Genomic DNA, 14,711 nt, shown 5'->3' on the forward strand with positions numbered 1-14,711 from the left:
TTCCAGAGTTTCCTGAGAGTATCAAACTCTTCCATGCCTTACTATTGGAAAGTGAGTTCACTCATCATTTTTTATGGTTCAATAGTGAGACGTAGGAGGTGAGAAGGTGCTGGCCAAACATGATTTTAGGAACTAAAGTCAAAGACTGCATAACAGATATATCTTTAGTTTAGATCACCTCTTATGTTATTCAATGGATTTCAGTCTTATCCGGTCATCATTTTCTTGTCTCAGGCACACTAAATGTTATATTTTCAGCAGAATACTAAGATAATAGATTGATGCTACAGTATTGGTGTCCAGTTTCATTGCTTCCTCCATTTGCATAAGCATGCACATTAAACGGTTCAAGCAGACACATCAATGGAATACTAATTTAGTGGTTGTAATGTTTGACAACTGACCAATGCCATTGTTTATTTTGATCAAATATGATTGCATTGGCTTGCGCTGTTATCATCAATATTGTAGTTATAATATTAAGTGCTATATATCAGTATGACCAATATAACTAGTATCCCTTGAAGGGATATATAAGCTGATGTATTGGAACTTTAATTGTCAATCTTAATTCTGTCAGCAGAAGAGAGTAGCGGAAGAGAAGACAAAGACCTGGAACTGAGTGACCTTGATGACTTTGATGCAATAGAGTCTGAAAGCTCTGAATGTGAACTGAAACAGCCATTTCATCATCAGTCCCAGGAAGGACACCAAATGAGGACCAGAGATTGCCTCAATGAACATTGCAAAGATGTACTGCTTAAGATGCCTTTAAGAGCATCAACAGTAGACCAAGAACTTGATAGGGCTAAGAATTGCCTCAAAAACGTTGTTGATGAATGTGAGCAAGACTTAATGAGAGCAAGACAGAGAGCCTGTGAATCCAAACTATGTTTTCCACAGCAGAGTCAACAACTACTTGATTCCAAACCACGAATATGGTCTCTCGCTCACACTGCCACCTCCTTAAATCAAACTGAATACCCATCTTGTATGCTAAAGCACCAAGGGTTGTCTTCCCCTTCTTCATCCTCATCTTCTTCTACTGTTTCCACACCAGTCTGTGTTATTGACAGGCGTCAAGATTCCCCTGTAACCAGTCTCAGAAACTGGGTTGATGGGGTGTTTCATGACCCATTGTTCAGGCACAGCACTTTGAACCAGGCCCTCACCAACACCACAGTTTCTTGGGCCACCACCAAAGGAAGCGTTCTTGAAGCTGGCTCCTTAGGACGTTCTGTTGGGAACCCTAGCACTATAACTAAAGGACATGACACAAACAAAGAGTTTATTGCATTCCCCAAATCTAGCAGCAAAATGTTTTGCTCATAACTTTATTAAATGTGAAATTGAAACTTTATCGCAGAGACAGAGAACATAAATCTCAGATTGGGGCCAGAGTGAAGCCCTTCCAATGACTGTTAATGTGGTATTAAACCTAAAAACAAAAATGTGTATCTATTGCAGCTTGCCAATTCTTGATGGGGTGGCTGCATGTGTTTCTTTTTAAAGGTTTTTCTTTTTTACCTTTATTTTCACCTGCTTACCTGGCCAGTAAGTCTATTTTTTAACTTATTTTAACAGCCGAGGCTGTCCAGCAAAAGTGGCAGTTGGTCAGGTTGAGACAAACCAATGACAGGATGGTTAGTTTCTATTTATTTCTATAAATCCTTTATGCCAAAAGAACAAAAAAACTGTTGCTGTTGCTTTTACCCAAATATCTCCATATATGGGTACCTCATCCCTTATTGCATATTGTATACCAAACATGGAATGGGACCCAAAACAAAACAATACCCAAAACAATAAGGAATTAGTGAAAAGTATATTTCTTTATTTAATACATATAAAAAATTGTAAACACAAAACAAAAGATTGCAGTCAAAAACATTACTGGTTTATATGACAAACCAAGATTCCATCAAACGGAGATATCTTCACTCTGTCAATGGTATTGAACCTCAACGTGTTTCAACTCATAAAGGGTCTTCATCAGGCAGTAAACAATGAAGTTAAAAGCCCAATGTCGCATAGTAAAAGATTACTGTGTCTGCATAGCCATGGTCTGACACCACTTGCTGGGGTTCCCTAGGTGCTCTCCATACACTGATATCAGATGGTAATGATCCTATGATTATCTATTTATACAGGCTCTCCTCTCATAGATAGAGGTTGTGGCTGAGCTTGGTATCCCCTGTATCACACCAAGTTTCCCTTGGATTTGCACTCACTCTTTTGGGCTTTTTTCTTCATTGTTTATTCCTGATGAAGACTCTTTATGAGGTAAAACACGTTGAGGTTCAAAACTATTGACAGATTGATATAGAAGATATGTAGATATAAAGTTCACTTTAATTTATTAGTCGAGTCTATTTAAATCTGCCAGACCATCTAACAGTACCCTCTCTCCAGTGTGGAAATGCTGCTATACAAAGGTGCCTCTGTTGTTCCTTCATCCACACTCTCTTCCATTTTATTATCTGATTTATATGCAATTCTTTTAAAACAGTGAAATCCACAACCAAATGAATAGCAATAATTTCCCTTCCAATCGATTTATATTGCATTTGATCAACCTGAGTTGATCAGCCAGGGCAGAAAATTATTGATTGTTTTGCATTGATCGGCAGCCCTGAGATACTTTTTTCCTTATTGCAATTGCATTTTGATCGATCAGATTTTAAAATGGCATGGTTACAATCATATCTTAAAGTAGTATTAAACCCTCAGAATTTTTTTTTTAGCTTAACATACATAGCATAATAGAATAAACATTCCCCAGTAAACAGTTTACTAAAATACTTACCCTGACACCTACAGTTTTCAACTTTCAATGCTACTGGCTCCTGCTCTCTCAGTTCTGCTTCTCTGAACTTCTGGTCTTCCCAGGAGAAGGGGGGAGGAAAGAGGAGCAGAGGAGTACCTTGCCATCCTAAGCTATGGGGCTGTGTGTTTCTATTGATGCACACAGTGTAAGGAGACACAGCTCTAGTGTCTGCATCCAAGGGTGGCCCCATAGAATGCTGAAGAGAAAGGAGCTATCCTGAAACAGGAAACCTGGGGCAGCAAGCTTAAACTGGAAAATAGGCAAATAATACAAAATAAAGAAGATACATTTCCAGTAAGTGATTAAATCCTACTGCTGAATTTTTTTTAAGTGGACCTTCACTGCGTCTGAGCACCACAAACCTGGAACACTATTTAATTTATTTTTAATATTCAAAGCAACCCCCCCCCCTCCCCCAACCTCCTCCAATCCATTCATGGTTCTATGCTTTATTTTATTGAGAAATCACAATCCCCTAGCATTTCTGGCTATGGCCATCTTGAGTAATGGCAGATGATTCATGTAGCATTTAAAGTGATATTAACATCTTGTTTTTCTTTAATTTAATAATAAAACATGTTATACTTACCTGATCTGTGCAGTGGTTTTGCACAGAGCAGACCAGATCTTGCCCTCCCGAGTGCCGAGTGCCCCCACAGCAAGCAGGTTGCTATAGGGGCACCCGAGCCAAACCACTGCTCTGAGTGTCTATTCAGAGCCCCGCCCCCTCTCTCTCCTCATTGGCTCTCTGACTTTGATTGACAGCAGTGGGAGGCAATGGCGCCGGCTGCTGTCTCAGCTAATGAGGAGGGAGAATCCCGGACAGCCGAGTCTCTTGTACAACATCGCTAGTTTGAGATGGGGTTCAGGTAAGTATTAGGGGGGATGAGGGGGGCTGCTGCACACAGAAGGTTTTTTATCTTAATGCATAGGATGCATTAACCACTTGCCAACTGCCTGGCGCAGTTTTACTGCGGCAGGCTGGCTCGGCTGCGCCAAACTACATAGAGGTACGTCGGTCGTGGGAGTGGTGCTGGAGGGCGAGTGCCCACCTCCAGCAGCATGCTCCTGCCCCCACTAGGCAGCGGGGATGCTGATCCATGGGATTGGCGGCTGCAATTGGCGTGGGGCACCTGCGATCACTTCCCCTCGCTGAGAGAGAAGGACAATCAGCTGTTGTAAACACAGCAGACTGTTCTTCTCTCTGAAATGATCACATGATCAAATGATCACTTCTATATAGGATCACAGGTCTCTATGGTCATTTCACAAGTCCCTCTCCCCACAGTTAGAAAACACTCCCCTAGCCTCACAATTAACCATTTGATCACCCCTAGGTTAACCCCTTCCCTTCCAGTGTCATTATTACAGTAACACTGCATATTTTTAGCACTGATTACTGTAGTAATGTCACTCGTCCCTCCAAAAGTGTCAAAAATGTCAGTTAGGGGTCCGATCTGTCCGTCGCAATGTCTCAGTCCTGCAAAAATCGCAGATCACCGCCATTACTAGTAAAAAAATAAATAAAAAAATAAAAATGACATAAATCTTTCCCCTAGTTTGCAGACGCGATAACTTTTGTGCAAATCAATCAAAATACGCTTATTGCAATTTTCTTTTTATCAAAAATATGTGGCAGAGTACAAATTGGATGAAAAATTTTGATTTTTACATTTTTTGGTGGGGGGAATATTATAAAGCAGAATGTGAAATATATATATATATATATATATTTTTTTTTTTTTTTTTCAGAATTGTAGCTCTTTTTTGTTTATAGCGCAACAAATAAAAATTGCACAGGTGATCAAATACCACCAAAAGAAAGCTCTATTTGTAGGAAAAAAAAGAACATCAATTTTATTTGGGTACAATTTTCCGTTAAAATAACGCAGTGCTGAATCGCAAAAAGTGGCCTGGTCAAAAGGGGGCAAATCCTTCCAGTCCAGAACTTGGTTAAAAACCTTCTGCCTTTAGAACCACACTAAGTCCTACAATCCATCTACCTTTAGCTCAGGCATGCAGGCAGGAGAGTGTGCTTAGCTGAGAAAACCCCTCCTTTCCTCCTGAAGACTTCTGGGATGTATGACATCATTTGCCTAGGCAAAAAAACAGGAAGTAACTGAAGACATGTAAAAAACAAAAAGTTTAAAACAAATAATTATGATATACTTTCCTATAAATTCACTACTGCATAAAGATTACAAATAATCAATGTTGGTTGGGAGAGTGAAGTTCCACTTTAGAAAGACTAAGAGTTTATTAACACTTTCACTATTGACTGAAAACCACTTACCTGTGTACAGCATATCAATAGAGTGGATTCTTGATTATAGCTCAAGTATTCCTATCAGAAAAGATTAAATGAAAAATAAATCAATGATTAATTAAAACATGTATGGCCACCATTAAAGAAGAAGCGTATTACTGGCAGGATCACCAGGTGAAAATAAAGGGGGAAAAAAACTTTAAAAGAGACACTTAGCGCAGTCACCACGTTGTACATTTTGGAGTGGTAATAAATGCCATTTTTGTTTTTTTGGATTTAGCACCGCTTTAGGATATTCTGTTCAGCCATTCATCTTTGTTTGAATTCTCTTTCTTAAAAAGTCTCGGTGTTGTGATAGTTATTTATACCAGTGTGTAAAGCACGGACTGCTATGTGTTGGAGTTCTTTGCAGTTTACAACTCAGAAGTTTACAAACCCAGAAGGAGTTTTCTCGAGGCTCTTATCAGTTGAAGCATGCTAGACTAGTAATGAATCATCCTGACCTTTTCTTCATTTCACACAAGGCACTCCTCCTGACTTTACACTCATGCACATGTTGGACTTTTAAACGGTATTTCTATTTGTTCACTCCAATAAATTGTATCAGAGACAAACAAGGGGCAAGTGTTTGATTGGCAGACTCTGAGCTGGTGGGGATCAGTCTGAGGATGGCCATACATGTCAGATCATGGTCTGTGAGATCAGAGCCACCGGCCAGCTATGTATGATCAGGAGATACCTGTAGGGTGAGTTCTTGGCTTTGTCCTCACCAATTGAAAGGACTCTTTCTGAGAGGCACTGTGTGTATGGGAGAGTATACAGGGGGTCTATATACTGTGTATATGGGAGAGTATACAAGGGGTCTGTGTACTGTGTGTATGGGAGAGTATACAGGGGGTCTATATACTGTGTATATGGGAGAGTATACAGGGGGTCTGTGTATTATGTGTGTGAGAGAGTGTACAGGGGGTCTATATACTGTGTATATGGGAGAGTATACAGGGGGGTCTGTATACTGTGTGTATGGGAGAGTATACAGGGGGGTCTGTGTATTATGTGTGTGAGAGAGTATACAGGGGGTCTATATACTGTGTATATGGGAGAGTATACAGGGGGGTCTGTATACTGTGTGTATGGGAGAGTATACAGGGGGGTCTGTATACTGTGTGTATGGGAGAGTATACAGGGGGGTCTGTATACTGTGTGTATGAAAAAGTATACAGGGGTCTATATACTGTGTGAACGGGAGAGTATTCAGGGGGTCTGTATACTGTAAGGGAGAGTATACAGGGGGTCTGTATACTGTGTGTATGGGAGAGTATACAGGGGGTCTGTATCCTGTGTATGGTAGAGTATGCAGGGGGGTCTGTAAACTGTGTGTATGGGAGAGTATACAGGGGGTCTATATACTGTGTATATGGGAGAGTATACAGGGGGTATGTGTATTATGTGTGTGAGAAAGTATACAGGGGGTATATATACTATGTATATGGGAAAGTATACAGGGGGGTCTGTATACTGTGTGTATGGGAGAGTATACAGGGGGGTCTGTATACTGTGTGTATGGGAGAGTATACAGGGGGGTCTGTATACTGTGTGTATGAAAAAGTATACAGGGGGTCTATATACTGTGTGAACGGGAGAGTATACAGGGGGTCTGTATACTATAAGGGAGAGTATATAGCGGGTCTGTATACTGTGTGTATGGGAGAGTATACAAGGGGTCTGTCTATTGTGTGTATGGGAGAGTATACAGGAGGTCTGTGTATTGTGTGTAAGGGATAGTATACAGGGGGTCTGTGTATTGTGTGTATGGGAGAGTAGGCAGGGGGTCTGTGTATTATGTGTATGGGAGAGTATACATGGGGTCTGTATACTGTGTGTAAGGGATAGTATACAGGGGGTCTGTGTATTGTGTGTATGGGAGAGTATACAGGGGGTCTGTGTATTGTGTGTATGGGAGAGTATACAGGGGGTCTATGTATTGTGTGTTACGGAGAGTATACAGGGGGTCTGTGTATTGTGTGTATGGGAGAGTATACAGGGGGTCTATGTATTGTGTGATATGGAGAGTATACAGGGGGTCTGTGTATTGTGTGTATGGGTTCTGTGTATTGTGTGTATGGGAGAGTATACAGGGGGTCTATATACTATGTATATGGGAAAGTATACAGGGGGGTCTGTATACTGTGTGTATGGGAGAGTATACAGGGGGGTCTGTATACTGTGTGTATGGGAGAGTATACAGGGGGGTCTGTATACTGTGTGTATGAAAAAGTATACAGGGGGTCTATATACTGTGTGAACGGGAGAGTATACAGGGGGTCTGTATACTGTAAGGGAGAGTATATAGCGGGTCTGTATACTGTGTGTATGGGAGAGTATACAAGGGGTCTGTCTATTGTGTGTATGGGAGAGTATACAGGAGGTCTGTGTATTGTGTGTAAGGGATAGTATACAGGGGGTCTGTGTATTGTGTGTATGGGAGAGTAGGCAGGGGGTCTGTGTATTATGTGTATGGGAGAGTATACATGGGGTCTGTATACTGTGTGTAAGGGATAGTATACAGGGGGTCTGTGTATTGTGTGTATGGGAGAGTATACAGGGGGTCTGTGTATTGTGTGTATGGGAGAGTATACAGGGGGTCTGTGTATTGTGTGTATGGGAGAGTATACAGGGGGTCTGTGTATTGTGTGTTACGGAGAGTATACAGGGGGTCTATGTATTGTGTGTTACGGAGAGTATACAGGGGGTCTGTGTATTGTGTGTTACGGAGAGTATACAGGGGGTCTGTGTATTGTGTGTATGGGATAGTATACAGGGGGTCTGTGTATTGTGTGTATGGGAGAGTATACAGGGGGTCTGTGTATTGTGTGTATGGGAGAGTATACAGGGGGTCTATGTATTGTGTGTTACGGAGAGTATACAGGGGGTCTGTGTATTGTGTGTATGGGAGAGTATACAGGGGGTCTATGTATTGTGTGATATGGAGAGTATACAGGGGGTCTGTGTATTGTGTGTATGGGTTCTGTGTATTGTGTGTATGGGAGAGTATACAGGGGGTCTATATACTATGTATATGGGAAAGTATACAGGGGGGTCTGTATACTGTGTGTATGGGAGAGTATACAGGGGGGTCTGTATACTGTGTGTATGGGAGAGTATACAGGGGGGTCTGTATACTGTGTGTATGAAAAAGTATACAGGGGGTCTATATACTGTGTGAACGGGAGAGTATACAGGGGGTCTGTATACTGTAAGGGAGAGTATATAGCGGGTCTGTATACTGTGTGTATGGGAGAGTATACAAGGGGTCTGTCTATTGTGTGTATGGGAGAGTATACAGGAGGTCTGTGTATTGTGTGTAAGGGATAGTATACAGGGGGTCTGTGTATTGTGTGTATGGGAGAGTAGGCAGGGGGTCTGTGTATTATGTGTATGGGAGAGTATACATGGGGTCTGTATACTGTGTGTAAGGGATAGTATACAGGGGGTCTGTGTATTGTGTGTATGGGAGAGTATACAGGGGGTCTGTGTATTGTGTGTATGGGAGAGTATACAGGGGGTCTGTGTATTGTGTGTATGGGAGAGTATACAGGGGGTCTGTGTATTGTGTGTTACGGAGAGTATACAGGGGGTCTATGTATTGTGTGTTACGGAGAGTATACAGGGGGTCTGTGTATTGTGTGTTACGGAGAGTATACAGGGGGTCTGTGTATTGTGTGTATGGGAGAGTATACAGGGGGTCTGTGTATTGTGTGTATGGGAGAGTATACAGGGGGTCTGTGTATTGTGTGTATGGGAGAGTATACAGGGGGTCTGTGTATTGTGTGTTACGGAGAGTATACAGGGGGTCTATGTATTGTGTGTTACGGAGAGTATACAGGGGGTCTGTGTATTGTGTGTTACGGAGAGTATACAGGGGGTCTGTGTATTGTGTGTATGGGAGAGTATACAGGGGGTCTGTGTATTGTGTGTATGGGAGAGTATACAGGGGGTCTGTGTATTGTGTGTATGGGAGAATATACATGGGGTCTGTGTATTGTGTGTATGGGAGAGTATACAGGGGGTATGTGTATTGTGTGTGTGGGAGAGTATACAGGGGGTCTGTATACTGTGTATATGGGAGAGTATACAGGGGGTCTGTGTATTGTGTGTATGGGAGAGTATACAAGGGCGCTGTATACTGTGTGTATGGGAGAGTATACAGGGGGTCTGTGTATTGTGTGTATGGGAGAGTATACAAGGGCGCTGTATACTGTGTGTATGGGAGAGTATACAGGGGGTCTGTGTATTGTGTGTATGGGAGAGTATACAGGGGGTCTGTATACTGTGTATATCGGAGAGTATACAAGGGGTCTGTGTATTGTGTGTATGGGAGAGTATACAGGGGGTCTGTGTATTGTGTGTATGGGAGAGTATACAAGGGGTCTGTGTATTATGTGTATGGGGAAGAATACAGGGGGTCTGTGTATTGTGTGTATGGGAGAGTATACAAGGGGTCTGTGTATTGTGTGTATGGGGAGTAATACAGGGGGTCTGTGTATTGTGTGTATGGGAGAGTATACAAGGGGTCTGTGTATTGTGTGTATGGGGAAGAATACAGGGGGTCTGTGTATTGTGTGTATGGGAGGGTACACAGGGGGGTCTGTGTATTGTGTGTATGGGAGGGTGCACAGGGGGCTTGTATACTGTGTGTATGGGAGGGTACAAAGGGGGTCTGTATACTGTGTGTATGGGAGGGTGCACAGGGGGTTTGTATACTGTGTGTATGGGAGGGTACAAAGGGGGTCTGTATACTGTGTGTATGGGAGGGTGCACAGGGGGTTTGTATACTGTGTGTATGGGAGTGTACACAGGAGGTCTGTGTATTGTGTGTATGGGAGAGTATACAGGGGGTCTGTGTATTGTGTGTGTATGGGAGGGTACACAGGGGGGTCTGTATACTGGGTGTATGGGAGGGTACACAGTGGGTTCTGTATACTGTGTGTATGGGAAGGTACACAGGGGAGTCTGTATACTGTGTGTATGGGAGGGTACACAGGGGGTCTGTATACTGTGTGTATTGGAGGGTACACAGGGGTCTGTATACTGTCTGTATTGGAGAGTATACAGTGGGTCTATGTATTGTGTGTATGGGAGAGTATACAGGTGGTATGTATACTGTGTGTATGGGAGAGTATACAGGGGGTCTGTATCCTGTGTATGAGAGAGTATACAGGGGGGCTGTCTATATACTTTGTGTATGGGAGAGCATACAGGGGGTCTGTGTATTATGTGTATGGGAGAGTGTACAGGGAGCCTATATACAGGGGGTCTGTGTACTGTGTGTATGGGATAATATACAGTGGGTCTGTATACTGTGTATATGGGAGAGTATAAAGGGGTTCTGTGTATTGTGTGTATGGGAGAGTATACACAGGGTCTGTGTACTGTGTGTATGGGAGAGTATACAAGAGGTCTGTATACTGTGTATATGGGAGAGTATACAAGGGGTCTGTATACTGTTTATATGGGAGAGTATACAGGGGGTCTGTGTACTGTGTGTAAGGGAGAGTATACATTGGGTCTGTGTACTGTGTGTATGGGAGAGTATACATGGGGTCTGTGTACTGTGTATATGGGAGAGAATACATGGGGTCTCTATACTGTGTGTATGGGAGAGTATACAGGGGTTCTGTGTATTGTGTGCATGGGAGAGTATACAAGGGGTCTGTATACTGTGTGTATGGGAGAGTATAAAGGGGGTCTGTGTACTGTGTGTACGGTAGAGTTTACATGGGGTCTGTGTACTGTGTGCATGGGAGAGTATACAAGGGGTCTGTGTATTGTGTGTATATGGGAGAGTATACAGGGGGTCTGTATATTGTGTATATGGAAGAGAATACATGGGGGTCTGTATACTGTGTGTATGGGAGAGTATACAGGGGTTCTGTGTATTGTGTGCATGGGAGAGTATACAGGGGGTCTGTATACTGTGTATATGGGAGAGTATACATGGGGTCTGTATACTGTGTGTATGGGAAAGTATACAGGGGTTCTGTGTATTGTGTGCATGGGAGAGTATACATGGGGTCTGTGTACTGTGTGTATAGGAGAGTATACAGGGGGTCTGTATACTGTGTATATGGGAGAGTATACATGGGGTCTGTATACTGCTTGTATGGGAGAGTATACAGGGGGTCTGTGTACTGTGTGTACGGTAGAGTTTACATGGGGTCTGTGTATTGTGTGCATGGGAGAGTATACAGGGTGTCTGTATACTATGTGTCTTGGAGAGTATACAGGGGGTCTATATACTGTGTATATGGGAGAAAATACAGGGGGTCTGTATACTTTGTATATGGGAAAGGGAGTTTGTGTATTATGTGTGGAAGAGTTGGATGTGTATATACACTGCATACATCACAGTGTACCATGTCAAGGAACAAGTGGGATCTAATATATCTCTGCCTGTTTATATATATCTATATGTTTATATATATCTGCCTGTTTTTCTAAACTTACATATCTAACTTACTTTATTTCTTTCTTTCCTTGGTTATTTGTACACATAGGAATATACAGCTCTCAATTCTTATCACCTTCCCAATATCTATCTTTTTGTCTATGTTTTTGAGTTAACCATATAAATCATCACAATAGTACCCCCCTGCCTTTTCACCATCTATATAGTAGCATACTGAATATCATACTGTATATATATATATTGTAGGATTTATTCATGCAGCCCTCTCTCCCTGCCTTTTCACCATCTATGTTGTAGCATACTGAATATCATACTGCATATATATATATATATTGTAGCATACTGACTATCATACTGTATATATATATATATATATATATATATATTGTAGCATACTGACTATCATACTGTATATATATATATATATTGTAGCATACTGACTATCATACTGTATATATATATATATATTGTAGCATACTGACTATCATACTGTATATATATATATATATATATATATATATTGTAGCATACTGACTATCATACTGTATATATATATATATATTGTAGCATACTGACTATCATACTGTATATATATATATATATATATATATATATATATATATATATATATATATATATATATTGTAGCATACTGACTATCATACTGTATATATATATATATATATATATATATATATATATATATATATATTGTAGCATACTGACTATCATACTGTATATATATATATATATTAGCATACTGACTATCATACTGTATATATATATATATATATATTAGCATACTGACTATCATACTGTATGTATATATATATATATATATATATATATATATATATATATATATATATATTGTAGCATACTGACTATCATACTGTATATATATATATATATATATATATATATATATATATATATATATATATATATATATATTATTGTAGCATACTGACTATCATACTGTATATATATATATATATTAGCATACTGACTATCATACTGTATATATATATATATATTAGCATACTGACTATCATACTGTATATATATATATATTGTAGCATACTGACTATCATACTGTATATATATATATATTGTAGCATACTGACTATCATACTGTATATATATATATATATATTGTAGCATACTGACTATCATACTGTATATATATATATATATTGTAGCATACTGACTATCATACTGTATATATATATATATATTGTAGCATACTGACTATCATACTGTATATATATATATATTGTAGCATACTGACTATAATACTGTATATATATATATATTGTAGCATACTGACTATCATACTGTATATATATATATATATATATTGTAGCATACTGACTATCATACTGTATATATATATATATATATTGTAGCATACTGACTATCATACTGTATATATATATATATATTGTAGGATTTGTTCTTGCAGCCCTCTCACACTTCTTTCTCTGTAGACTTTCCTGACAATGACTTCACATCTTCCTTCCTAAGTCCTGATTTTATCACCGTTTTGAGTCTAATGCTTCCCTTAGCATATATGGGGTTTCCATGAACCTGCATGAATATTTTAACATTTCAGGATAGATGATTTAACGTTTGTGACATTAAAATAAGAGTGCAGCCAAGAGAGAGAAAAAGACGGTGGTGTTTCTTTCTTTCCTTTTTACGAGTGACTGGAGAGAATCAGCAAGTTTCTTAATAAGACACTAAGAAGATCTCTGACTTTTTAACTATATGAGTGTGTGGATGGAGGGAGGGAGGCTGAGCTGGCACTGTACCGGGTATACAGGCAGCAATGTACATTGTACAGATACAGGCATGGATGGGGCTCTATCACATTTATTTCTATTCTCAGCCTCACATATTTATTTGCTCCTGACAATGCTTACTCACTTAAAACATTGATTTCCAAAGACTTATTTCCATGTACTTGTGACTGGCAATTAAAGAATGTAGCTGGTAGCAGTAGATCAGATTCTTTGCACAGCTGTACAGGTAGCTGTAATTGGATTGTATGCAGTCATATAAGCTGTCATTGTATTGACTTTCGCTCTCCTGGATGATATTATCGAGATCACTGAACCTCTCCGCTGATCTAGCTGTCAAAAGACTCAGAGAGCAGCCCCCCGGCCCTGGAAAACGTGCATCAGCCAAGATAATTTGAAGTGAAATTTTCATTTTGACAGTAAACCCCTCAATTTCTAGAGGATCTGTACCTTGTGATCTCAGTGGCAGGGGTAGGCTTTACAGAAAGCCACGTCTTCAAGTGAAAAGGGCAGGAGAACTCGAATTTCTTGTAACAGATAAAAGGGCAAAAAAGAGAGTCAAGGGTACCTGACAGTAATAGCAAAAGTGTACTCTCCAGAGAGAAGAGGGCTTGCTGGAGGCAAGGAGGAATGTAAATGCTGACCTAGCCAGCAGGATGACAACCTAAACCCAGTCCTTCTTCTAAATGCTAAACACTTCACCTTACTCACACAATTCTTCCAAAGCACAACAATCTCATAGGACATTCATTCACTTCTTTCAGTATTGGGATATGTTTGTGTGCCTCTTATATTGGGACTGAGCTATCACTAAACCCAACAAGTCTAGGCAAATGTAATTCTCTCTTTCTTTCTTTCTTTCTTTCTTTCTTTCTTTCTTTCTTTCTTTCTTTCTTTCTTTCTTTCTTTCTTTCTTTCTTTCTTTCTTTCTTTCTTTCTCTTTCTTTCTTTCTTTCTTTCTTTCTTTCTTTCTTTCTTTCTTTCTTTCTTTCTTTCTTTCTTTCTTTCTTTCTCTTTCTTTCTTTCTTTCTTTCTTTCTTTCTTTCTTTCTTTCTTTCTTTCTTTCTTTCTTTCTTTCTTTCTTTCTCTTCCTCTCTCCCTTTCTCTCTCTTTTTCTCCCCTTCTCTTTCTCTTTCCTGTTCTCTCTCTCCCTCTATTTTTTTCTCCCCCCTCTCTCTTTCTTTTCTCACTCTCTTTCTCTTTCTTATTCTCTCTATTTTCTCCCCCTTTCTTTCTTTCTTTCTTTCTTTCTTTCTTTCTTTCTTTCTTTCTTTCTTTCTTTCTTTCTTTCTTTCTTTCTTTCTTTCTTTCTTTCTCTCTCTCTCTCTGCTCCCCCTCTTTTTCTCT

General features: G+C 40.0%; 1 protein-coding gene across 4 annotated transcripts in view; it reads left to right on the top strand.

The window, feature by feature from the left end:
* IRX4 (iroquois homeobox 4) overlaps window positions 1-14,711 on the top strand; it is a 121,183-nt gene that overhangs the window by 35,536 nt on the left and 70,936 nt on the right. For 2 of the 4 annotated variants that reach the window (XR_014225377.1, XR_014225379.1), the window contains exon 6: window positions 581-1,429. Coding sequence is in view for 1 of the 4 variants with exons in the window: in XM_082259934.1 (XP_082116060.1) it covers window positions 581-1,332 (752 nt within the window). In the remaining 3 variants the exon portion in view is untranslated. Of the gene's footprint in view, window positions 1-580; window positions 1,449-14,711 lie in introns of those variants that run through there. The other 2 variants (XR_014225378.1, XM_082259934.1) reach the window with 2 other exon arrangements.

This window comes from Pelophylax lessonae (genome assembly GCF_965119305.1).
Source record: "Pelophylax lessonae genome assembly, chromosome: 5".
NCBI lineage: Eukaryota > Metazoa > Chordata > Amphibia > Anura > Ranidae > Pelophylax > Pelophylax lessonae.